Source organism: Vulpes vulpes, chromosome 13 (genome assembly GCF_048418805.1).
Source record: "Vulpes vulpes isolate BD-2025 chromosome 13, VulVul3, whole genome shotgun sequence".
Taxonomy (NCBI): Eukaryota; Metazoa; Chordata; class Mammalia; order Carnivora; family Canidae; genus Vulpes; species Vulpes vulpes.
In genome coordinates, this window is record NC_132792.1 from 40,246,850 (window position 1) to 40,274,610 (window position 27,761).

The 27,761-nt window shown below is 36.0% G+C and overlaps 1 protein-coding gene across 13 annotated transcripts in view; it reads left to right on the forward strand.

Moving 5' to 3' along the window:
* The window catches only part of RAD54B (RAD54 homolog B), a 102,008-nt gene that overhangs the window by 49,943 nt on the left and 24,304 nt on the right, over positions 1-27,761 (forward strand). For all 13 annotated transcript variants that reach the window (XR_011996574.1, XR_011996573.1, XM_072734318.1 and 10 more), the window contains 8 exons: positions 3,584-3,781; positions 5,758-6,039; positions 9,340-9,502; positions 14,827-15,052; positions 15,323-15,530; positions 17,793-17,932; positions 19,932-20,222; positions 24,025-24,200. Coding sequence is in view for 11 of the 13 variants with exons in the window: in XM_026013655.2 (XP_025869440.1) it covers positions 3,584-3,781; positions 5,758-6,039; positions 9,340-9,502; positions 14,827-15,052; positions 15,323-15,530; positions 17,793-17,932; positions 19,932-20,222; positions 24,025-24,200 (1,684 nt within the window). In the remaining 2 variants the exon portion in view is untranslated. The remainder of the gene's footprint in view (positions 1-3,583; positions 3,782-5,757; positions 6,040-9,339; positions 9,503-14,826; positions 15,053-15,322; positions 15,531-17,792; positions 17,933-19,931; positions 20,223-24,024; positions 24,201-27,761) is intronic.

A 27,761-nucleotide genomic window follows, 5' to 3' on the forward strand; every position in this document is an offset into this window, starting at 1 on the left:
AAATTCTGGTAGGTTTTGGTAATTTCAAAATACAGTTTGGGAGAGTACCTTCTTTGTTGAATTTGATTATGAGACATTTTAAAATTCAATTGTTCTATTGAAAGCATTGTGTATTTAGAGTTTTTGAAAGAAAGTAATATTAAAGACTTGGGTATGTGGGATGTATAATTAAGCTGTCCAACAGTAGGGTAACTGCTTAGGAATCATTAAGATGATAATATCCACTATTAATATTAAAATGGCAAAATTTCACCCTTCCTCTTTTATCAAAGCATAATTATAAACATCCTTATTTTGTGAATCTTGCTTTTAGGCATTCAAGTCTCTTGTTTATGCAGACTGTCTTTTTGGTATTGATTTGCAAAGTATTTTATAGGGTCAAGAGAGAAGTAGATCAGAACCAAGTTTAGAAATAAAAATTACACTTTGTAGTGGAATTGTTAGGGATGATTAGTCTAGAACATCATGAATTAGTCAATATTTCGTGTATTACAAGTAGTCGATGTAGGAGGTTTTGTTCCTTATATGTTTAATTTCTAATGTAAGGATTTATTTTTTTGTTTTTTGTTTTTTAAGATTTTATTAATTTATTCATGAGAGACAGAGAGGCAGAGACACAGGCAGAGGGAGAAACAGGCTCCATGCAGGGAGCCCATCGTGGGACTCGATCCCGGGTCTCCAGATCAGGCCCTGGGCTGAAGGCGGTGCTAAACCGCTGGGCCACTGGGGCTGCCCTGTTTAATTTCTAATATCTTTATTCTGCTTTGGGGGATTTTCTCTCTTCTCTGCCTAATAGCTTCCATTTAAAATGGGACTAAATGGGAAAGGAACCAAGACAAGGTGATGATGATGATGGTAGTTAACATTTAGGGAGTCCTTATTACGTGTCAAGTACTGTTCTAAGGGTTCTACATATACTAGCTAACCCAGTGCCCACAATAAATCTGTGAGGTAGGTATTAGTATTACATTCGTTTGCAGATTCATAAACTGGCATAGAGTGGTAAGTAACTTGTCCAAGATCACTTAGCTTGTAAGTGGGAAAACTCAAGATTCATACCCAGGCAGATTAGTTCATGCTCTTCTCCTCCTACTATTCTGTAAAAGAAAGGCTATCTGGGAATCTGTGGTATTTCAAAGTTAATTATAAGTAATTTCTGAATTCTCCGTTTAATTATTGTCTTTTGTTCTATTTATTTTTTTCTGGACACAGGAAGGGTCCTGGACATAACAAGTCAACACCAGGCTCTGGGAATAACAGGGTATTTGACTGGATGTTTTTCCAGCCATTTTGGTGAAGACATACTTTTAACCCTTGTTTTACAGCAATCTTGAGCAATCACATATTTTTCTTGGATAACATAATAAAAGGAACACATTTTAAAAGCACAAAATGGTATTATCGGTCATTCAATGCACATCGACTACTACTGGTAGAAATAACGCACAAGACAAAACTAAAATTGGCTAAAATTTCATACCACAAAATTTCTTAGAGTTCAAAAACTGATCAAGCATCCTGTCTTTTTTTTGTTAATCCTAAAAACCTCAAAACTTTATCTGAGAAATTCAAGGTTGGTAAAGCAAAAATAACAAATAACAACTACCAATTATTTAAGAAACTGATAAAATTTCTTAACTAAAACCTGATGGAGTAATACAATTTTGTTAATATTTAGGTATTTAACATTTGACTTAGCAAAACTGCATTTGGTAAATTATGATTGTAAAAACTCATGTTGGCAAAAGTTATAATTAATAAAATATGATTCATAAAAAACTGACCAAGGAACCAAATCTTTGTTATAAAGTTTTCTTGGAAAATAATCCTGAAGGTAACAATACATAAAAATGAAAATAAAAATGGGCAAAAATGGAGAGGAATTCAAAGTTAATCTCTAAAGCTGTTTTCTCATGAAAATTAATTTTAAGATAATTCTAATATTTTTATAAACATAAAGTCAAATGTACTTTGAATCAAAATGGCAGTTTTGAAAAGTACCTATTGTTCTGAGCATATGGTGATGAGCAAGATCAAAACACCTTCCTTTCAGGACTTCACAGTTTAATGGGAAGGCTAATGTTAAGTAGTTTGGCACATAATTAATTGCTCAGATAATGCTGAAATAATAATATCTAGCCTGGCAGAAAGGGAAAATTAAACTATGGCAGAGTGAATAGAAGTTAATTTAGAAGAGCATGTTGGAGGATGAGGTGGAAGGCCCTTTGGCTAGAAGTAGCATGTTTTCTTAAAGACCATTACGACTAATGGATTTGAAGAAAGATATATAATCAGATTTACATTTAAAAATAGACAAATATAGTAAATATAGGAAATGGTTTTAGGGAGTAGAGGTGGCACGGGAAGATCTCAGTAAGCCTTTTGGGAAGATCCTACAGAGTACAGTGGTTCAGAGATGCTGATTTGAAGAAGGGAAGTAATGGAGAAGGCAAACAGTGCAGAGCCGTGAGAGCCATGTGGAGGTTAGCGTCACCTGGATTTGTGTTTGACTGGCTGTGGAACAGAGTAATGGATGTCGAGGATGATTTCCAACTTTCTGACTTGAATGAGGGTAGTGGTACTCTTAATGAGAAATCTGAAGGAGGAACCATTTTTGGAAAGAAGACAAGTGGTATAATGAATCAAGATGTTTATGAAACATTTATGTAGACAGGTCTGAGGGGCAATTATGTACAGATACCTAGGTCTAGAGCCATGACTTGGGCTAGAGAAAAATATCTTCAGGTTTATACAGGGGTGATATTGAATCCTTGGGAGTTAAGGGGAAGGGCACAGTGAGAAGAGGGTCGAGAATTCTGGTCTGATGAGCTGGCAAGATGTTTTAAGAAGAAGCAACCAGAGAAGTAGGAAAAATTGAGATGTGTTAGAGAAGCTGTAAAAATAAGGTTCAGTATTTCAAGGAGGAAGTGGTCAACATCATTGTCCAATGCTTTTGAGAATTCTGATCAAGACTAAAAAAATACCTTGTGCATTTATTGGCAAGGAGTTCCTTAGTGGCCTTTACAAGAGTAGTTTTGGGGGATGACTAGAAGCCAGATTGGAGTACAGATCTTCCTTGACTTATGGGGTTACCCAATTAACCCATCATAAATTGAAAATATCCTAAGTAAAAAATGAATTTATCCACCTTACCTACTGAACATTATAGCTTAGCTCTGACGGCCTTCAACACGTTCAGGACATTTACATTTGCCTACAATTGGGCAAAATCATCTAACACCCTATTTTATAATAAAGTGTTGACTGTGTCATGTAATTTATTGAATAGTGAGAGTGAAAAACAGAATGGTTGTATGGGTACAGAGTGGTTGTGAGTGTATCGATTGCTTACCCTCATGATTTCATGGTAGACAGGGTAGACAGGCATTAATGCTAGCTAGACCTGACATTTGAATTTCTCAGTTCATAAAATACTAACAGGAGTATGATCAAATACTCTTTAATACTTACTAGTACCACTTAATTTTCTTGTGCATTTACTTTTGTTCAAATGACACTACTCCTTAAAGCCATCTCTAATACTGTGGTTTTTATTTTTATTTTATTTTATTTTTTATTGTAGTTCACTCAGACCCTAAAGAAATAACGGTGTCTAAGGGACAAGAAGAGGAAGAACCTGATAGCTTAGTTAAATATTTCAGTGTTGTTTGGTGTAAAGCTTCGAAGAAAAAACACAAAAAGTGGGAAGGTGATGCTGTTCTCATTGTAAAAGGAAAGTCATTTACATTAAAGGATTTGGAAGGCAAAGACATTGGAAGAGGTATTGTGATATTTTGTAATGTTTATGATTTGGCCTACTATTAGTATACATCTGAGGTTATGTAATTAAAATGTGGGATTTTATAAGGGTTAGATTAGGATGCTCTTTAATTGACTTGCATGTCAAAATTATCTCATAATCTGACAGTCTTATGTATACTAGCTCAGTTAAGGAAATCCCATCTCATGGATTCATTTTCTCTAAAATGAAATAGTTATATGCAGTCATTTTTATATTTTTCTGAGATTAAGCAGTTTGTCTTACTGTACTTCTACTCCCCCCACCCCCTTGCTAAATGATTAAAGTCAGAAAAATGTTGATATCAGGTGTGGAATATTATCTAATTTCAATGATACCAACAAAATTTTGAAAAAAAAAAAAAAAGGGGGAAATGGCTAGGCATGATCCAGATTAATACATCTAAATTTGAAGTTATTGTTATTTCTATTTTAACATGTTACCAGGATGATTGTACTAATACAAGTTAGCTCACAAATTCAGAATGCTTAACACCAACCATGTTTTTTGGCATTGTCTCTTATTGTTCAATTTGAACATGGCCCATTACTATAAAATCTGTTCTATACGTTCATTCATTTAATAATATCATACTTTATAGTTTTTAAGTAACTGTTAAGTGCCAAGCATTACACTAGGAGTAAACATTCAAAAAATGTATATAAGTTATGGTTTAGTGGGGGATAGGGCAATGTAATTGATAATTAGGAAGCAATAAAATAATTGTTTCATTGAGAATTTGTACTCCATGCAGTAGGAGATAGAAGGACCATTTAGATCTGCCTAGGAGGCTGGGGAAAGCTTCATAGGAATTATTGTTTAAGGTAGTGTTTGAAAAATAAATAGTTCTGTAGGGTATGAGAAAGGGACATGCATAGGAGGGAATAGTATATACAAAGGCACAAAAGTGGGAAAGAGTTAAAATTACTAGTTCAGTGTTTCAGGAGTGTAGTATGTGAAGGTCAGTGCCAGAGTGACGAGTTGAGGCTGAACTGAATGATCTGCAACTGAATTTTTTTTTTAAAGATTTTATTTATTTATTCATGAGAGACAGAGAGAGGCAGAGACACAGGCAGAGGGAGAAGTGGGCTCCCTGCGGGGATCCCGATGGGGGACTTGACTCGATCCTGGGACCCTGGGGTTATGACCTGAGCCAAAGGCAGACGTTCAACCACTGAGCCACCCAGATGCCCCTTAATTTTATTATGGGTGGCTCAGTTGGTTAAGCCTCCAGCTTTTGGTTTTGGCTCAGGTCACAACCTTAGTGTGGTGGGATTGAGCCCTGCATCAGGCGCACTGGGCAAGCCTGCTTAAGATTCTCTCTCTCAAAAAAAAAAAAAAAAAAAAAAGATTCTCTCTCTCCCTCTGCCCCTTCCCACCTTCCTCTCTCTCTCTCTCTCTCTCTCTCTCTCTCTCAAAAAAAAAAAAAAAAAAAAAGTCGCATGCTCTACCAACTGATCAAGCTAGCACTCCTAGCTATATTTTCAATAATTAAAAAAGGTCTTGCTTTCTCTAAAGTTTGGCTAATTTTCATAGCTTTATTATTTATTACTTCTGATTTTCCTGTGTTTTTTTTAAATTTATTTTATTTTATTTTATTTATTTATGATAGGCACACAGTGAGAGAGAGAGAGAGAGAGAGGCAGAGACATAGGCAGAGGGAGAAGCAGGCTCTATGCACTGGGAGCCTGACGTGGGATTCGATCCCGAGTCTCCAGGATCGCGCCCTGGGCCAAAGGCAGGCGCCAAACCGCTGCGCCACCCAGGGATCCCTTTCCTGTGTTTTTTAAACAAAATGATAAATTATGTTTTCATCCTGGGTAATGGGTTATACAAGGCTATTTGCATTCAAAGCACAGTTTTCATTCTGTGGGGTTATAGGAAGGTGACTGTGGTATCACTAAGTTATCTTAGAGTGTCAGTAAATTAAATTCACATTCTCTCTTCTCATTTTAAAGGCATGGCATATAAATTGAAAGAGCTTGAAAAGATTGAAGAGGGCCACAGAGTGATGATTGGTGGAAAAGAAGTAGAAGTCATGGGTATAATTTCTCCGGATGATTTCAATAGTGGCCGATGTTTTCAGCTTGGAAGAGGAAGTCCTGCTATCTCAAGTTCTTCTCAAGCTGCCAAGAAGTGTTTCTCTAACCCCTTCAAGAGTGTTTGTAAACCAAGTTCAAAGGAAAATAGACTAGGTGGTTTCCAAGATTGTAAACCACGCCATGACCCACATGCACCAAGTAAGATGTAAAACATAATTTGAATATTCTGTTTTTACTGTCAAAACATATTTGGCCTATGAATTTAAGATTTGTTTAAAGTTTTCAGATGAAAGTATATATTATTCTTCAGGCATACAACTGACATAAGGAATAATGTTGAAGTTGTATAATATAGTTGGGGAATCATTTCATAAATAAATGTATAATTCTAAGAATATAGTAATAATGTCATATTTGTATTAAAGGAAAAATATACCAATTAGAGATTGTATACACACAAACATACATGTATAAGATTTTGAATAATATCTGACATCTTAGCAAGAAGAAATATTAATTCATGAGTCAGGATTATGTTTATGTTTCTCTTTTGACAACTGTATGTCTTGATCACATGCATTAGTGTATTAAAATGTTGAATGGTGATACTTTTTCTTTTTTAAAGATTTATTTATTTTCAGGTAAAGAATTTAAATTATACCCATGAGAATTCAATTTAATGAGTTATTTTTTTTAAAGATTTATTTATTTTCAGGTAAAGAATTTAAATTAAACCCGTGAGAATTCAATTTAATGAGTTGATTTTCACATTAATGAATCTAATTTAAAAAATCACATTAAAAAATAACACCTCTCTCTCTCTTTTTTTTTTTTTTTCGATTTGATTTGTTTGCTCGACAGGGATTTCTTCAATGCCTTTTTTTTTGCATTGAGGGCAGAGGTAAACTGTCATCAGAGATCTTATTTGGTGAGGAGGCAGACAAGTAAATTTGAATTATAAGGCAGTAGATATCGAAGTGGGATATAGTGTAGGCTGCTTTCAGATTAGTAAAATAAAAAGTACATAGAGCAACATTAAGTATTTTTTGCAAGTATTATGGGAATAGAATTTTTGAAATAAAGGGGCTTTTGAGATCATTTAGTTTAGTCTCTTCCCTTTGCCTTTGAAGAAACTGAGCCCCAGAAAAATGAAGACATTGCTGAAATTCAAGGAATTATTGAAAAATTTGGGATTAAAACCTCAAATTAAGAATTCCTAGCTCTATGTGAGCTTATCTGAAACTTAGTTGAAAGATAGGCAGTTGGAGGCTTCTGCTTCTGATTTTTCTTTTTATCCAAATATATTATCTGTCCTACCATCTCTTTTATTAACAGGCTTCCTTCTCCTTTATTCTCCTTTCTCTTTGCCTTCCTATTACATAATAGAGGGATGTGGGAAACCGAAAGAATAATGTGCTTATTCAGAGGTCTGAGGTAGAGTCCCAATTTTGCAACTGAACTAACGGGTTCTTTGACTTCTTGGAGTAGTCACTTACCTCACTAATGGCTTTGTCTCCTCAAGTCTAAATGTGGGTTCTAATCACTACCATAGAGACGTAGAGTGTTGCTACATGCTCCGTATAATAAATAACTTATTGACTAAATGAAAATGTTATTGTGATAATTTATATATTTATGCATACATGTGTGTGCGTGTGTGTGCATGCACGTAGAATATAACTCTTTGTGTGATGGTAAGTAGTTGATGATCCTCATTTATCTTGCTAAGGTTAGAACTAGGTTGTAGACTTAAAGTGGAAACATGAAGGATTTTGTAAGCACTATGTGATGTTTCATTATTGTGAAGGTAGAGAGGGGGCATCTTAAAGATTGAAATGGTGTCCCATTATTGTGGTGGTTTAAGTTTTTATCTTTCTTGAAGATGTATGCTCTGTTAGTTAACTTAGATTCTGTGGTCCTTCTTGCTTGAATACTGTATTATCCTCATCCCTGTCTTCTCTTTTTTCCCCTTTGTGTGTTTCAAAAGAGAAAAATGGGGCCATTTTTTGGTTAGAAACCCATAAGAAAGATACTTTTTTTTTTTTTTTTAAAGATTTATTTATTTTTGAGAGACACAGAGAGGCAGAGACACAGGCAGAGGGAGAAGCAGGCTTCCCACAGGGAGCCTAGTGTGGGACTCGATCCCGGATGCTGGGATCAGGCCCTGAGCTGAAGGCAGACGCTCAACCCCTGAGCCAGCCAGGCGTCCCAAAAAAGATACTCTTGCTTTGCTACTGGAATATAGAGGAAAGCCAAGGGCTGAATTTTCCATTTTCACTCCCTAATCCTCTATTTGCCAAGAATTGGCCTCAAAAATGGGAGTTCCTTTTAGTTGCTCAGAAACCTAGGAAGATCACTTTCCTCTGGGTAATCGCTAATGGTAAACACGATCAAACTCTCTCAGTGACTATGTATTTCTGCATTGGTGGGCATTTATTTAATCTCCTGGAACTTGTTTTCATTATCTTCCCTTCTAATTTCTGTTCTTTTTTCTTTTTGTTTTATTCTAAAAAATCTATTTTTTTTTAGATTTTATTTATTTATTAATAAGAGACAGAGAGGCAGAGCCATAGGCAGAAGGAGAAGCAGACTCCTCACAGGGAGCCCAATGTGGGACTTGATCACCAGACTAGGATCACGCCCTGAGCTGAAGGCAGACGCTCAACCACTGAGCCACCCAGGGATCCCTTTATTCCATTTTTAAACCATGATGTAGACATATAAATATATCCCCAAAATAATTCTGATGAGTTATTATTTGACTTGACTTTAGAATTATTAATTGAGATCTGCTCTCTATATTTAATTTTGTATTTTCTGGTGATCTTTTAATAAATCTCTTAAATTGTATTAGCATATTTCTACAGAATTACATAATTCTATGGTTACTTTTTTTTGGCTGCTTTGCAAAGATGCATGAATTTGACATTCATGAACATAGTAATTAACTATAAGCAAATAATGATGAAGTCAATGGAAAATTTGTCATCTTTTCTCAGTTCTTCTGATTAATAGAAGAGTCATTGTTAGTGTATACAGAAGTCAAAATAATGGGAGCTTTTATGTTAAATTTGGGGTGCCTTTCCAAAACAAGAAGCTATGAGCATTAGCAAGTGCAACTTGGCAAAATTCCAACCTGTGATTTCAGTTGGAAATAGATCTCTTTGTTCTGAACACTGAACTATTAAATGTTGTAGCTTACTGAATTCTTTACTAGACAATAGTGAATTTTTAGTGGTTTTGAAAGTACTTTGGAGCATATGAAGTTTGGAAAGCTCTTTGAAATTCTCTGCCTGAAATCTTACATCAATAAGGCATGAGATCTTATTTTTAAATTTTCTACTCTTGTTTAGTATTAGTGTTACTGAACTTCAATTTTTTTTTTTTGCCACAAATGATGGCAAATAGTTATAGGCTGTGAATAATTAAAGCAAGATGATGTAGTTGCTGACAAAGTGAAATTGCAATACATTAATAAACTTTCATCTTTTTCTTAAGATTCTCTTGTAATGTCACGACCTGACAATAATCACCAGTGGATGTTCAATAAGAAGGGTTTTCCTGTTGTGGATGTGGTGATAGATCCTCACCTTGTATATCATCTTCGACCACATCAGAAAGAAGGAATCATGTTCCTTTATGAATGTGTAATGGGAATGAGGTAGGAAAATAAATAATTTATTTAGTCTAATTTGAGTTTTTTTTTTTTAAAGATTTTATTTCTTAAGTAATCTCTGCATCTAACATGGGGCTCAAAATCACAACCTGAGATCAAGAGTTGCACGCTCCACTGACTGAGCCAGCCATGTGCCCATAGTCTCCATTTTGATTTAACCTGTAACGTAATTGTTTTCTAGAAAAAGCCTGATGTAATGACTTTCCGTACATACATCATTAACAGTACTTCATGTGTGCATTTATTCTAAAAGGGATTCTTTTTTTTTTTTTTTTTTAATTTATGATAGTCCCAGAGAGAGAGAGAGAGAGGCAGAGACATAGGCAGAGGGAGAAGCAGGCTCCATGCACCGGGAGCCCGATGTGGGATTTGATCCTGGGTCTCCAGGATTGCGCCCTGGGCCAAAGGCAGGCGCCGAACCGCTGCGCCACCCAGGGATCCCCCTTTTTTTTTTTTTTTTTAATTAATTTTTATTGGTGTTCAATTTACCAACATACAGAAAAACACCCAGTGCTCATCCCGTCAAGTGTCCACCTCAGTGCCTGTCACCCATTCCCCTCCAACACCCGCCCTCCTCCCCTTCCACCACCCCTAGTTCGTTTCCCAGAGTTAGGAGTCTTTATGTTCTGTCTCCCTTCCTGATATTTCCCAACATTTCTTTTCCCTTCCTTTATATTCCCTTTCACTATTATTTATATTCCCCAAATGAATGAGAACATACACTGTTTGTCCTTCTCCGATTGACTTATTTCACTCAGCATAATACCCTCCAGTTCCATCCACGTTGAAGCAAATGGTGGGTATTTGTCGTTTCTAATGGCTGAGTAATATTCCATTGTATACATAAACCACATCTTCTTTATCCATTCATCTTTCGATGGACACTGAGGCTCCTTCCACAGTTTGGCTATTGTGACCATTGCTGCTAGAAACATCGGGGTGCAGGTGTCCCGACGTTTCATTGCATCTGAATCTTTGGGGTAAATCCCCAACAGTGCAATTGCTGGGTCGTAGGGCAGGTCTATTTTTAACTCTTTGAGGAACCTCCACACAGTTTTCCAGAGTGGCTGCACCAGTTCACATTCCCACCAACAGTGTAAGAGGGTTCCCCTAAAAGGGATTCTTGATGAATGCCATGTGCCAGGAGCTGGGCATACAGGAGTGAGGACCACGGTCTCTCCCCTTAAGTGGTGTTTAAATTATTTGAGGAAACAGGTAAATATAGTCAACCTTAATGTGATACAATAAGAGCTTATTAGTATGAGAAAAGGTTATGGGGGCAAAATGGAAGTAGCCTTTAACTCTGCTTATGGAAAAAAGATTTTCTTCTTATTTCACTTCTACTTTAAAATAAAAGGAGTCTCCCTCACTTCCTTTTAAATACAGTTTCCTGATAAAGAATTATAGAATCCTCTCTTAAAGATACTGTAGAAGACACACACAAACACAACAAAAGCCAGACAAAGGAAGTAAAAAAGAATCAAACGAATCTGCTATCATCTTGTTATATTTCCTTCTTTTGTTTTGTTTTTAATGCGTATTTTTAAATTGATCATTTCAGAGGGAATTGGGAATGTAAATTCCCCCAAACTCTATGAGCCCTTTGAATAATGACTGGTTAAGGGATACGACATCCCAGAAACTGTCTAGACTCATGTTTCTCAGAATATGCTCTTCTTTCTAGAGATCTTATCTCATTTGGCCTGTGGAAAACATCTTTAATGTCTTCTCTTTCACTTTCTCAGTGTAATCAAACCAGAACTTTTAATTGTTTTGAATTCCTAAATATGCTTTGATTCTGGATCTTTTCTGGCACCTCACTGCAGCAGTGCCAGTGTCAGACAATTATATTTCATCTGGATTTTTGCAGTGGCACCTAGCTTGTGTATCTGCTTTTGATGCTCCTCAAATTCATTCTACTTATTGCCACCAGCTTGATTTTTCTGAGAAACAGTTCTGAACATGGCATTCTCTTGCTTAAAATGTTCAGACTCTCAAACTTAGAGCAGTGTTTCTTCATCTGTAATATGCACTCCACTGGTGGTATGTAAGGTCATTTTAGGTGGATATGGACAAGACTACTTTTTTATTTTATTTTATTTAAAAATATTTTTAAGGATTTTACTATTTTTTAAAAAGGTCTTTAAAAAATTTATTTATTCATGAGAAACAAAGAGAGAGAGGCAGAGACACAGGCAGAGAGAGAAGCAGGCTCTATTCAGGGAGCCTGACATGGGACTCGATCCCGGGTCTCCAGGATCATGTCCTGGGCCGAAGGCAGGTGCTAAACCGCTGAGCCACCCAGGCTGCCCAAGGATTTTATTTTTAAGCAATCTCTTTTTTTAAAAAAAAGATTTATTTATTTATTTTAGAGAGAGAGTATGAGTGTGAAGTAGTAGGAAAGAGAGAATCTAAAGCAGACTCTTTGCTGAGTGTGGAGCCTGATATGGGTCTCCATCTCATGACCCTGATGACTTGACCTGAAACCAAGAGTTGGATGCTTAACCGAACTGAGTCACCCACGGGCCTCTAAGTAATCCCTAGGACCCAAACTCACAACCCTAAGAGCAAGGGTCTCACATTCCACCAACTAAGCAGCCAGGAGCCCCACACCTTGTTTTTAAATTCTGATAGCAGCATATTTAGTTAATGGATTATTAGAAAAAAATAGTATATTGGGCACCTGGGTGGCTCAGTTGGTTAAGCATTTGCCTTTGGCTGAGGTCATGATCCAAGAGTCCTGGAATCGAGCCCCACATCAGGCTCCCTGCTCAGCGGGAATCTGCTGCTCCCCCTGCCCCTCACTCCACTCATGCTCTCTTTCACTCTCTCTCAAATAAATAAAATCTTTAAAAAATTTAAAAAAGATAGCATATTAAATTTTTGATTTCATGGATAAATCATGCTTGAAATTTTCAAATAAATCTAAGTAAAAAGGAGTTGAGTTAAAGAAAAATAACATATTAGCAAAAAAAAATCACATATATAACAAAATTGTGATGGTAGTCATGAAAGACTGATGTCAAGATACAGTGTGAACTTTCAGGGATAAGTATCTGTAGTCTCCACCTCTCTTGCCAGGTTCATAGCTTTGTCTTACTTAGAATTCAGTGCAAGCTCCAAATATGTTGAACTCTCAATTCATGTAGTAAATTCCTATTCTCCTTTGAAAAGGTCCATCTTTTCAATGAAACTTTCCTGCTCTCTTCCTTCCCCTGTGGAAGGATGAATCACTATTTTTCTTTCTGCTACTCATATCTTAGCTGGCATTTGGTCTTGAATTGTCAAGTTGTTGATCTAAAATGATAATAATGGGGGTGCCTGACTGGCTGGCTCAGTTGGTAGAGCATACATCTCTTGATTTCACGGGTTGTGGGTTTGTTGGGTGTAGAGGTTACTTTATTTTATTTTATTAGGTATTCTTTTTTTTTTTTTTTAAGATTTTATTTATTTATCCACGAGAGACATACAGAGAGAGAGAGGCAGAGACACAGGCAGAGGGAGAAGCAGGCTCCATGCAAGGAGCCCAACATGGGACTTGATCCCGGGACCCCAGGATCACACCCTGGGCCAAAGGTGGCGCTAAACTGCTGAGCCACCCCAGGGATCCCCGTAGAGGTTACTTTAAAAAAAAAAACAACTTAAAAAAATTATAATTATGGCTGTAATTCATGTTTGTGATTTTTTTCCTCTGTACTTTGAAATGGAAGACATATTTTGGATTGGAATGGAAAGGTGATTTTTGGTTATTTTTACTAATAAGAAAACTAAACTATAATAAAACTACTTATTTTTTAAAAATTTAAATTCCAAATAACATACAGTATAATATTAAGTTTCAAGTGTATAATATAGTGATTCAGCACTTATATACAATACCCTATGCTCATCACAAGTGCCCTCCTTAATCCCCATCACCTATCTCATCCATCCTCCTACCCACCTCCCCTCTGGTAACCATCAGTTTGTTCAGTAGTTAAGAGTCTGTTTCTTGGTTTGCCTTTCTCTCTTTTTTCTCCCCTATGCTGATTTGTTTTGTTTCTTAAATTCCACATATGCGTGAAATCAACATCACTTATCATCAGGGAAATACAAATTAAAACTACAATGAGTTATCCACTTCACACCCGTCAGAATGACTGAAATCAGCAGCATAAGAAACAACAGATGTTGGAGAGGATGTGGAGAAAGGGAAACCCTCTTGCACTGTTGGTGGAAATGCAAACTGGTGCAGCCACTCTTGAAAATAGTATGGAGGTTCCTCAAAAAGTTAAAAATAGAACTAACTATGATGCAGCAAATATTTACCCAAAGAATACAAAAATACTAATTCAAAAGGATGTATACACTCTAGTGTTCATAGCAGCATTATCTACCAGAGCCAAATTATGGAAATAGCTCAAGTGTCTACCGACTGATGAATGGATAAAAAAGATGTGGTATATATGCACAATGGGAAATATTACTCAGCCATAAAAAAATGAAATCTTGCCATTTGCAATGACATGGATGGAATTAGAGTTTTATGCTAAGCGAAATGAATCAGAGAAGGAAAACTACTTATTTTTGGTACTATCCTTAGTTCCTTTGGACTTTATAACTTAAAATAGATATAAATAAATTATATATATTAAAGAGCTTTAAAAGCTATGAAATGATATACACATGCCACTTACTAATATATTCCTTAGAATATTTAATTTTAAATAGCATTAACTGAGTAGGTCTGTAGGATAAGACTATTACTAAGCTACATGTATTAGGTCAACATTTAGTGTCTTTTTTTTTTTTTTCTTGCAGTACAAGGAGCTCTATGATTGAGGACTTCATTTACTGCTAGAGAATCATAAATACAGCTCAATAGATGTTTCCGGTTAAGATTACAATGTAGTTTAAGCCATTTTGATATTTCATGTTGAAACTTATAAAAATTACTCAACTATTAGTAATGAGAAGCACAGTTACAGTTAAATTATTCAAATGTAGATATAAAATTTGGATTCGTTTCTAGTCTCTAAATACATGCGTATGATAGTAACAGATGATTTAGATTGAACTGTTGAATTTCAGATTTGTTTTAGTAATTTAGTTGACAGTAAATATATAATGAATATAATTATCAGAGATCCAAAAGAGAGAGCTGTTGTAAATCAGCTGCATGAAAATCTAGAAAAAGGATTTGGGGGCAGGGTAGAGTTTGTCCTAATTACAAAATAATCAGCTTCTGGTTCTTGACTAATAAATGATGATATTGGGGGCATAAAATATTTTCCTATTGTGACTAAAAGAAGTGTAATTATTTCTAACAGAGTGAATGGCAGATGTGGAGCTATTCTTGCTGATGAAATGGGTTTAGGGAAAACATTGCAATGTATTTCGCTCATCTGGACTCTACAGTGTCAGGGGCCCTATGGAGGCAAGCCAGTAGTAAAGAAGACGCTTATTGTCACACCTGGAAGCCTGGTGAATAATTGGAGGAAAGAATTTCAAAAATGGCTAGGAAGTGAAAGAATCAAAATATTTCCTGTTGATCAGGTAAGAGACTTGTAACGTTCAGCCTTGGTCATTTTTTAGATCTCTGTGCTTTTCAAATCAACACTGCAGTTTTCACTGTCTATGGGGTAGTTTTTCCAGTGCATGTAACTGCTCCACCTTCTTTGCAGGAAAATGGCATCTTGGCTTACAGTTTGGTTTTGAGTTAACATATTCTAATTAATGTCTGTCAGGAATATGTTGCTTGAATTTGATTTTATAGTTTCAGCCCATAATTTGTTAAATACCACCTTTTTTGTTGTTTGTTTTTAGGACCACAAAGTAGAAGAATTCACCAGATCTCCATTTTATTCTGTTCTTATCATCAGTTATGAAATGTTACTTCGTTCTTTGGATCAAATTAAGAATGTAAAGTTTGGTCTTCTAATCTGTGATGAGGGGCATCGTTTGAAGAACAGTGCTATTAAGACAACTGCAGCCCTCATTAGCCTCTCTTGTGAGAAAAGAGTAATTCTAACTGGTCAGTATTTTTGGGAAGATATGATAGAATTTTTTCCTACTTACCATATAAGATTTGTAATATGCTTAGCATCCAAAGAATTGGTGGTGCTGGATGGAATTCATACCAATAAATCAATGGTAATTGAGTCTTGGTAGGATTCTGAATTTTCAAATTGCTATGTAATTTTCTGCAACCTACATTTTGGAGTTTTTGAAGAATAAATACAATGGTATCACGGTAAAGAATGTAGGAGATGGGTCTAGACTGCCTTTGCTTGGTTCCTAAGTATGGTATTTATAGCTGTACAACTTGGGGCAAGTTACTTAACTTCTCTGTGCTTCAATTTCCTTATCTGTGAAATAAGGATAATAATATCATTTACTTCATAGAGCTTTTGTGAAGGTCAAAGGAATTAATTCACATAAAGTTCTTGGAAGACTACCTGACACATGTCAAATGCTTATTAATATAAGTATCCCTTGTTTTTCTATGTATGTGCTGCATGCACCTAATTTATTACTGGCCAGACTAGCATGCTGGCCCAGACTATCTGGAAAGGTGGGATGGCCCATTTGTAAATACAAGAATCTTTTTCTACGCACTCCTTTTTAGCCTAGACTAGAATCAGGCCTGAGTAGCTCAATGTAGCTTTTCTTCTACACCTCACTTTGGTCTTATGTGGTCCTTCCAATTTCTGGAGAGTTATCCTTGTTTGAATGAGAGTTTCAACTCTCCGCTGCAGCTTGGTCAGTGGTTGACTCATACAGAGGTGAGTGGAAAATGCCAGAGCCCTTGCCTTTGGATAATTTCAAGACCAACCTTATGGTACAATTTATTTTCTGAGCCTCACTATAGTTTATCTCAGACTCAAGGAGGCCATTTTTATGTAGTTTGTTCCCCTGCTAGTCTCTAATTCCATTATTCTCTTTCCCCTGAGAGCTCTCCCTTAATAAATGTTGTAGAGCCAAATTCCTGTCTCAGGCTCTACTCCTGGGGAACCCAGTCTAAGACACAAATCTTTTCTTGTATCAGTTATTGGCAGATGGGATCAGACTATGAGTGGCTTGGGTTAATTTGCTGGGGTTGGATGAATGTCTGGAAGCCAGCCATAAGAACCCTTACACCTTTGTTTCCCCTCTTTCTTGCCTTTCTCATTCTGCCTATTTTTATTAGTCGTCATCATGGGTATTTATTTAAAAGCTAATTAACAAAAAACATACCAACATAAATATATTTTCTCTAATTCTTTCAATTATGGGTCCAAAAATTTAGAACTGAGTGGATGTGTTAAAAAATTAACATGTATTAGTCCTGGGGTTGACCCATTTAATTTGAAGGGAAGTGATCATTAAATTCCCTGGCATTATAAAATGTATGTTGTCTTTGTTAATGAATAAGTACATTTTTATTCACTTCTTATATATACCACTTATATTACCTCTGATATTATTTATATTTTTGGATAAGTTTTTCTAGTCTGTTATTTGAATATCATCTGAAATTATACTGTTGGGCTATGCTGACTTATATATCCTTTTGATGTAATTACTGAACATGCTAATGTTTCTTTGAAAATTAGCAAAAGTTATTGAGTGCATAATATATGCAGGGTATATTAATCTGCTTGTGTCAACCTTTAGGATTAGTGAAGATCTCAATCTGTACTTTGACAGGTAATAGGTGCCTTCACTGAGTCTTTACTAAGTGTTAGTCACTGTGCTGTAGTGTGCACACAGTATCTCTGCTTTTCACTGTAATACCACCAGGGAAATTGTTATCTTTCCACTTTTATAAGTGAAAAAATTCTGAATTTAACTTAAAGAGCTTAAGAAACTTGTCCAGAGTCACACAGCTGTAATAATGTTAAGAATTACCAACAGTTATGGAACATTTATTGTGCTTTAAGCACTGTTCTACGTATGGCATATGGATTAACTGATTTGATCCTCAAAGCCCTAGGAGCTCATTTTATAGAATAAACCGAAGTCTGTAGCTTGCTCAGGGTTACTCAGAGGGTAAATGATGCAGATGGGATTTGATCTCAGACTAGTCAAACTTCAAAACCTGTGCTTCAGCAACCACTATGCTGAATTTAGTACACAGTTAAAACCAGAGTTAAAAGTTTATATGTTCTTAATATTTTTGTTCAACTGGATTTGGCTGCTTTTTCTCAGCCTTAAAGCCTATATTTTAGTTTTCTTAGGGGAGAGGGTACAATTGTCTACAAATACCTGTGACTGTAAAACGCAAACTTGACTTTTTCATCACTTTTTTCTTTAGGTACTCCGGTTCAGAATGATCTTCAAGAATTTTTTGCATTAATTGATTTTGTAAATCCAGGAATATTAGGCTCTTTGTCATTTTATAGAAGAGTATATGAAGAACCCATCATTATATCAAGACAGCCTTCTGCTTCTGAGGTATAATTTACTTTTGTAAATAGGTTAAAAAATAAAAACAGTATGTCCAGGAAAGTCATCCACAACTTGGGCATTCTTTAATTCTGGAAAAATTAAATTCGTGAATTCTTTATTTTTCCCACAGTCCTTCAACTCTTCTTGCATTTTATTTATTATTATTTATTCTTGCTTCAACTCTTCTCTAAGGACTTAGAAGGTCCTTAAAGGCCAACACAACAGACTGCTTTATTTTAGAAAGTATCACATTAAAAAAGTCATAAATAGGTACACCACAAAGAGTTATAAATGACAGTAAACCTGTAAAAATATTCATTTTTTACTGCTGTTGATGAAATAACCATAAAATAACTTTTATACTCTTATGTTGATGTTTTAGTAGGCTCAGTTTACGTAGGAATAGCAAGTATAGATGAGAGTACTGTCCTTTACTGGTTGGAATGTGAATTGGTCCAACTGGAGACAGTTTGGCAGTATGTATCAAAAGCCTTAAAATTGTATGTATTTTGTGGTATGGCAATACCACTTTTAGGAATTTATTATAAAGAAATACTTATAGCTATTCTTAAAGATTTAGCTGTAAGGGTAAAAAAGTATAAAACTAAAGGAAACAAATTGTAAACAGACATTTCTAAAGGTAGGAAATTGGTTAAAGCAGAGTCTGTATATTGTAAACACAGTGTATTTCATTAAATCTAAAATAATACCAATTCTAATATGCATCATTATTTTATGAACCACTAAGGAAAACATGCTATCAATTATAAGAAGTCATTGATTATAAAAAGCATCTCCTGAACTGGAGATGGTAATGTATAAAAAAAAAAGTCTCTGAATTAATAAAATACGATAATCAGCGAATATTTATTGAGCATTTCCCATAAACCAGAAAGTATATAAAATAATAGCTTATGAATATATTTAATACCATGGGAAATGTCCAAAATACATTATTTAAAAATAAAATCACATTCATTTATTTACCTAGTACTTACATGTGAAACACCTATAGTGGGGCAAATGCAGTGTTAGATACTAGGGAATGTTGTGAAAAGCCAAACTGACCAGTGCCTTGTTCCCATGAAGCTTAAACTATAGAGATCCTATTTTTGTTACAAACAGGAAAATAAAAGTAAAAATAAAATGTTAAATACATTTACATATTAATATAAAGACAAGACTTGGAAGATGTACATAAAAGTCTTGACAGCAGTGGTTGTTTCTGGTGGATTGAAGTTGGTTTTAATTTTCTTATTTTTGCATAACTGTTTTGCTTAACTATTCTGACTTTTCTTCAGTAAACCTATTTCTTTTGTAATAAAAGTTGAAAGTGGTTTTAATATAGGAGAATTTTTCATGATTTATATAGTAATATATACATATGGGATTTTATTTTAAGCTTCATTGTGAAATTATGTATGCTCAAAAGAGAATTTAAACATGTATTTTACTCATACTGTGAGTTTTGACTGTGGTAAAAACTTAGAAATGAACTAAAGGAAACAAACAAATTGGAAACTAACATTTCTAATGAACTATGTATACTGATTTTGAAAAATTTAGCTATGCCTTGTGCCAGTAATTTCTTCTGGGCTTAATTTTAGGATCAATAACTTGTCAAAATATTTGCTTCCAAGAATTTACTGAGTTAGTTCTTTGTTGATGATTTTAGGATGATGTACCGTGACAGTCTTCACATGAAAGCTTACTTTTAGAATAATTTAGTTTGTAGATTCTTGATTTCTGATGGTTCTTAATGGTGCCAATAAGCTTGCAAACAAGGATTAAGAGACTGGCTTCATTTAATTAAATGATTATGTTGAACATTTAAAGAGATGGTAATTGTTTTTTCTATCCCAAACTCATATTGCATTTATTCTGTAAAGAAAATCTGAAGAGACATAATCAGTAAGTGGTTTATTATTATAAAATGTTTAACATTCCTTTTAATTGAAAGTATTTTTTGTTTATAAACACTTTTAAGTCTGTGATTTTTTCACAGGAAGAAAAGAAGTTAGGAGAGAAAAGAGCAGTTGAACTTACTTGCCTCACTGGACTCTTTATTCTTAGAAGAACCCAAGAAGTCATAAATAAATATCTTCCACCTAAAATAGAGAATGTAGTCTTTTGCCGACCAGGAGCTCTGCAGATTGAGCTTTATCGAAAGCTGTTGAATTCTCAGGCTGTCAGGTTCTGCCTTCAAGGGTTGTTGGGAAATAGTCCTCATCTAATATGTATAGGAGCTCTTAAAAAACTGTGCAATCACCCCTGCCTGTTGTTCAAGTCTATAAAGGTAAGTAGTGTATGAGACTGTGTCGAGGATATGAGCTAAGGGTTCTGTGTATCTGAGAGGGCAGATAGGACCAATCCCAGGGGTTGCATTTGTGGGTTTTCCAGAAGGCCTCTCCTATATGTTTCATCTGTACAGTTTATCCAGTCTTTTATCTGTTGAGAGCATGTCCATATTCATATGGATGTGAGGCACTGCCTTCTAGACTGTGCCCCATGTCTTTTGGTATCTTGTCTAATACTTTGCTGTGGTTTCTCTCCCTATTTTAGGTATATAGCCAATCAGTTTTGTTTAGCACAAATATAAAATTTACCATGGAAAATAATGTATTTTTTTCACATGTAAAAGTAACACATGATACATGTTGCATGAAGTTTATAAAATTCAGAAAATCAGAAGAAAATTGAAGTCATCTGCTGGTTAGAATTTAAATTGGCACCACTGAGAGATAGCTGGCAATGTGTATCAAGCCTTAAAGTCATATATGTTTTGTGGCCTGGCAATACTTTTAGGAATTTATTATGAAGAAATAAAATTTTCTAGCCAGACCCCCCCGTATTTTGGTAATAATAATCTTAGCCAGTACCTAATAAACCCTTATCATATACCAAACATGAAATACTTTTCTAGCATTATTTTATTTATTCTTTACAAAGCTCTGTGGAATAAGTATTGTTATTACCATCCCCACTTTTTGGTGAGGAACAGGGGCTCAAAGATATGCATATATAATCTTGTTTTAGAGAAACTTTTTTTTTTTTTAAAGACTTTTTTATTTGAGAGAGAGAGTATGAATGGGGTGAAGCAGAGGGAGAGGGAGACACAAACTCCCCATTCAGCAGGGAGCCCAATGTGGGGCTTGATTCCAGGATCCTGGGATCACGACCTGAGCTGAAGGCAGACACTTAACTGATTGAGCCACCCAGGCTTCCCTCGTTCTAGAGAAACTTAATTTTAATGATGTTATGCTTACTATTTTAAAATCTACTTTTTTCACTGACTAAATTATAAACACTTCCCCAATTTAGATATCTTCTCCAAATATGATTTTTAATGGTTATATAGTTGAGCCAACCATTTGGATATTTAACAAACATAAGGAAGTTTGGAATATAGTGAGAGTTTTCTGTTTTAGAGTTATCCAAATCCAGAATGCCTGGCCAAAGAAGTTACATAACAACTATTGATACTCTGTTATCCACAGTTCATTCCTAACACTTTATTAGAACAATTTTGTTGTTATTTTTTTCTTTAAACAGTAAAATAATAATTTGCAAGCAAGACAAAAGAAAACCTGTGGATGCTGTATTATGCTTGAGGTCATTAGTTATATATTTAGAAAATGGAGTGTTCTAACCAGAATTCTTCAGGTTTATCCTAAATGAGTTATATTTACATAGTTTATCATAGGAGAAGTCTGTAACTCTTTACTGGCAGGATTATAACAATTTATTAGTCAACTTTTTAAGAAACATTTTATACGCAGTAATAAAAACTAAACCCTTTGGGCATGATGCCCAGCAAAAATAGAAGCCAAAAATTCTTCCTTAAAAGGTAGACTTTATCTTAGCGCAGAATGCACCAGTTAACTAGTAGTAGGCATAGAATACTACAAGCTTCAAAAAGGGTACATAATTTACAACTTGAGCCTCACTTGGTTAAATCTTTCCTTTAACATCTTAGCAAATAAGGATCAATAGAAAATGGCTGAAATGATCCTTCCACATGTATAAGTAACCTTTAAACAGTGTTTTTATAAATATGTTCCTGTTGAAACTAGGTTATTTTCCTAAGTTCAGTCATAGTAATGGGTTTCTTTTCAGGAAATGTGAGTAAAATGTAACCAAAACTAATAGTAATTTGTGCATTATAATCTGGAAAGCTTTAAAACTACACTTGTCCAGACCTCAACACATATGGACTGATTCCAAATCTCTGAGAGTAGGACCCAAGTATGAGGATTTGGAAAACGTGATTCCTCAAGTGATTTGCTTACGTGTTCCTGGCTGAGAACTTGTGCCGTAGGATCACCATCTCCCTTGTATTTTGATTTACTATTCACATGACAACTTTCTGCTAATGATTTGGCTTTCCTTGTGGTTTTCTAGAATGCGTTAGACCAGTTGGTTTATATAGGCAGGTCTCCTTTGAAGGTCAGTAAATTTATGTTCTGACTTAATCTCTCAATTTGATTAGTATGGCTCATTTGCCTAGAGTTTAAGCACATTCAGTTTCTGAACATGAAAAGTTGTAGACTAGATCCTGGGTCTGTGGTCCTTTGATGACCTCTCCAATGTGTAGGCATTTTAGCAGACCTAATCTGAAGAAGCCAGCAACTGTCTCTTTCTCCTTGTATATCCCAGTTGTGATTTTAATATCTTAGAGTTCCAGGTATTTTTAATCAAGTGACTTTACCCAACTATTGCTGTATTTTGAGACTAAATCAAGTTAAAATTAATACTTAGTGCCCAGCATCTTGTACAGCAGTGCCCTTAAGATATTCCTGGAATTATTATTATTTTAAAAAATATTTATTTGAGGGAGAGTGAGCCCAAGAGAGCGTGCACAAGAGTAGGGAGGTAGGGGCAGAGGGAGAGAGAGAGAGAGAGAGAGAGAGAAAGAATCCAAGAAGATTCCCTGCTGAGTGTGGAGCCTGATGCAGGACCCAGGACCCTGAGATCATGACCCAAGCTGAAATCAGTGTCAGACGCTTAACCAACTGAGCCACCCAGGCGCCCCTGTTCTTGGAATTATTAAAAAAGGAATACAACACACATGAAAACATAAGTATAATAAAGTATTTAGGTAACTTCTCAATTAAATAAGGTCAAAGCTGAAATGTACTTTGTAACCATAAAGTTTAAGAGTCAGTGTCTGCTACCCCCCGTCCCAAAAGGGCTGTAAATAATCAGGTGGAATTTGCATTGGGTCCTTACGTATTTATAGGATTGGGATAATTGGACAGAAAAATGAGGACGCATTCCAGGCAGGTGGAGTAGGTTGAACAAAGTTTCAAAACCAGTGACAAATCCAGTAAAAGTGTGAGAGAGGAGACCAGCCAGCCTCAGAAATTTAATCTAAAAAGTGATGTCGTTATTAATGAACGTATTTCTAGTTTTCTAGAATTTCTAGTATTCACATGTCAGCTAGGTGCTTTTGGAGGAGGAACTTCAGAGGTGCCGATAATCACGTTGGAATAAAATTATTCTAAAAACTATTAGTAATATAAACAAAAATATTTTAAGTAAGAATAAATTTCTCTGTTAACTTAGGGCAGCATTGTTCCTTCTTGCAGAAGAAGTTGATAAGCTTGAGTAAACTCTTATGCTTGATTCTGAGTATAACCTGGGAGGTGCTGTGAGAAGCCCTCAAATCAGGAAAGAAAAGTAATAGAGGGAAGGGAGAGAAGAGGGGAGAAGGGACCTCAGTGATGAGAAATCTCAGGGTTTGGGAGAGAACAGACGCGTATCACTGCATGCTGGTTTCCTCTCTCCTTTCTCTGCTGCTCCCTACCTCCCCCTTCCCAAGGAACGAATACGTGGGCAGTGATGCTGCCCCCTAGGGCGAAGATCGGCGCTAGAAGACTGCTTCAGAACCACTGTGTTGAACTCAGCAGGGTGCACGTTACCTTTTTCAAAAATGACCGAATCAGTAACCTATAAAGATTTACATAGTAGTTAGCTTGATTTTTTTCAGGTAGCTATTAATCTTCACTCCCCCCCCAACCCCCCGTAATTTTAGCATTTTTTCCTCCTAATTAACAGAACAAACATGAACCAGTGTTAACAGTCATCCTTTTGAACAGGAAAGAGAATGTAGCTCAACTTGGGATGGAAAGGAAGAAAAGAGTCTGTATGAAGGCTTGGTAGATGTGTTCCCTGCTGATTACAACCCTCTCATGTTTACGGAGGAAGAATCAGGAAAACTACAGGTGCTGTTGAAGCTCTTAGCAGTTATCCATGAACTTCGTCCTACTGAAAAGTAAGTGGCCGATTTAATGAACTTGCTTATAAGTGCTCATGGAATTTTGGCTTAGATTATCCTTCCTCTCTTCCTCCTCCTTTGGGATCATGATCTTTATTTAAGAAAACTAAATCTAAAGTAAATACATATATTCACAATAACCCAGAGATGTCTTTTGATTTTTAACACCGGATTTGTTCCTTAATCTCTTTCAGAAACCCTTCTTTTCTGTCTCTTGGACGTTGACCCTTCTTGGGTTTCTCTCTGGCTGCCGCCTTGCTCCAAATAACCTTCCTTGGTTATCTCTACTCCCCTTATTTCAACTCTCATTCATACAGTATTGATTCCAAGTCTATAACTCTGGTCCACCCTATCTTCTCCTTCCCATGTCCTTTTTTCTTATAGCGGGCATCTGAATCTCCTGATGGCATGTCAGGCTTTAAGCTGCAGATATCCCCAGCAGCTTCATCATTTGCCATTGCAACCTGATCCATTTTCATCATTTGTTGGCTTGATGAATGACACCATAATCCAGCAAAAATTCTAGTTCTTCTAGACTCATTTTTCTCCTTCACTTACCCAACACTGTCGGTCACTAAATTCTGTTGCTCTTTTTTTCTTTTTAGAAAGATTTTATTTATTTATTCATGAGAGACACAGAAGCAGAGACACAGGCAGAGGGAGAAAGAAGCAGGCTCCCTGCAGGGAGCCCGATGGGGGACTTGATCCCAGGACTCCAGGGTCAAGACCTGAGCTGAAGGCAGGTGCTCATCCACTGAGCCACCCAGGCGTACCTGGGTGGCGTCATTATTTCCTAATCTTAGAACCCATCTCCTTTCCGGTACCAAGATTTTTGTTTTGACTCTTGTAACTAATGATTTGGGTTATGATGGTCTCTAATTAGCTATTTTCCTCTTACTTTCAACCTTATTACACTATCAGCATTGCCCTAAATTATATTTCTAAAATACAAATGTGAACATATCACTCTCCTTCCTTAAAAATCCTTTGAAGACTCCTAATTGTCTTCCAGGAATTTCTGAAATCTTTAAGCACATTTGGCAAGACTTTTCATGTTCTGGCTTATGCTGTATTTTCTGGCTTTGTCTCCCACCTCTCCTTCATGCTTACCATGCGATCTAGTCATACCAAACCACCTGCAGGACCTGTCATTTGCTCTGCTTCTTACTCTCTGCTCGTATGTGGTGCAGGTTCTTAGGCCTCCACGGCCTTCACTTCTCATTCACCTGGCCAGCTGCTTCTCTTTATTAAGACTCAGCTCAGAGTCTTCCTTTCAGAAGCTGCTGGCCTCAGATTGAGTTAGATGCCCCTCTTCTGCTCTCCCTTTGTATCTTCTCACATTATATTATAATGTTAGTTCTCACATATTAGTACTTATAGTACAGGGACTGTGTCTTAATTATCTTTGTCACAAACTGTGTGAATTAAGGCAAAATTACAGAGAAAATATTGTAAAATAGTAATTACATTTAATTGTCAAGTGATCTTGCATAACCTCTTTGGAGCATTTATAATATCATTTGACTTGTGCATATTTTTAGGTTTATTTTTCATAACAATGAAGGAATTAAAATAAGGAACACTTCTATAAGGTGTTTAATATAGTTTGATTAAAGTGTTTCATTAGGTAATATTTCATATGTACAAAAGAACATGTGTAATATATATGTGCAGATGTGGGGGCACCTGGGTAACTCAGTTGGTTAAGCGGCATGCTCTTAATTTCAGCTCTGATTATGATGATCTCAGGGTCTTGAGATCTCAAGAGCGTCACGTAGGGTTCCACGCTCAGCAAGGAGTCTGCTTGAGGATGCTTTCTCCTTCTGTTCTCTCTCTCTCACTTGTTCTCAAATAAATAAATTTTGTGATCTAGTTTGAATTTATGAGTGTATACTTTTACTCAGACTTAACTATTTGCATTTTTTTTTTTTTAACTGGATCCTTTTTTCCTTCTTAGGAGGAGGGGATAGATGATGGTTACTAGACAAGGAGTAATGAGTGAACAGTTTTAGAGGAAATGAGAAGAGATAAGGTATTAATATACATGTAAAAATTTATCCCTGAGATACTATAGGGGAAAGTTTCCCTCTTATGGGGAGAAAGAAATGACGAGGAAAAGCGTAATTTGGAGGCAGAGTTGGGATAGAATAATTTTGACTGTGGGTCCGTAAAACTGTGTCCTATCTTGTCCTATGAGAGAAGAAGCAACATGTAGCATAGGATGGGCGTTTGTTCTGCTTTACATTATCTGAAGAGATCCTCCTGCCCCCTGCCCTTTTAAAAATTGTGGTAAAATACATATTACATGAATCTACTCTCTTAACTATTTCTAAGTGCACTGTTCAGTGTTGCTAGGCTCATTCACATTGTTGTACAACCAATCTTCCTAACTCTTTTCATCTTGCAAAACAGAAGCTGTACCCAGTGTATAACAACTCCCCATTCCTGCCTCCCCCTCAGTTCCTGGCAACTACCCTTCTGCTTTCTGTTGCTGTGAATTTGAGTACTCAAGGTCCTCATAAAACTGGCATCATACAGTGTATTGTCTTTTTGTGACTGGCTTATTTCACTGACGTTAATGCACTTGAGCTTCATATTGTAGCATGTATCAGATTTCTTTCCTTTTTAAGGCTGAATATTATTCCATTGAGTATATTTTCCACATTTCGTTTATCCAGTCATCTGTTGATGGGCCCTTGGGTTGCTCCACCTTTTGGCTATTGCAAATAATGCTGCTATGAACATGGATGTGCAAATATGTCTTCAAGACCCTGCTTTCAAAAAAAAAAAAAAAAGACCCTGGTTTCAGGAGCACTTGGGTGGCTCACTTGGTTAAGCATCCGACTCCTGATCTCAGCTCAGGTCTTGATCTCAGGATTGTGAGTTCCAGTCCTATGTTGGGCTCCATGCTGGGCATAGAGCCTACTTTAAAAAAAAAAAAAAAAAGGCCCTGCTTTTGGTTCTTTTGGTTGTATACCCAAAAGTGGAACTGTTCGCTTACTTGGAAATTCCTTTTAAAATTTTTGAGGAACCACCATACTACTTTTCATAGCAACTACACCATTTTACGTTCCCACCAGCAGTGCACAAGATTTCTAATTTCTCCACGTTCTCACCAAGACTGTGATTTTGTTTTTTGATAACAGCCATCGTAATGGGTGTGAGATAGTATCTCCTTGTGCTTTTGATTTGCCTTTCCCTGATGATGAATGTTGTTGGGCATCTTTTCACCTACTTGCTGGCGATTTGTGTATTTTCACTGGAAGAATGTATATTTAAGTTCTCTGCCATTTTCTAATTGGGTTGTTTTTTAGGTGTTGAGGTCTGGCCCTTTTTTCATATGGCCAACTGGATGTAGAGGCCAGGCTTTCCAGGGCTGGGCTGCCTATGCACAAGCATTCTAAGCCTTTAAAGATACGTAGCTAGAAGTGACACCGTTTGGTTTCAGGGATAATATTACTGTCTTCACTGTAACTTCTGTATTACCACTAACTTGAACCAGACAGTTATATTTGAGATCTTCAGGAAGAACTCTTCTAGTACATACAGTGTTTTTGT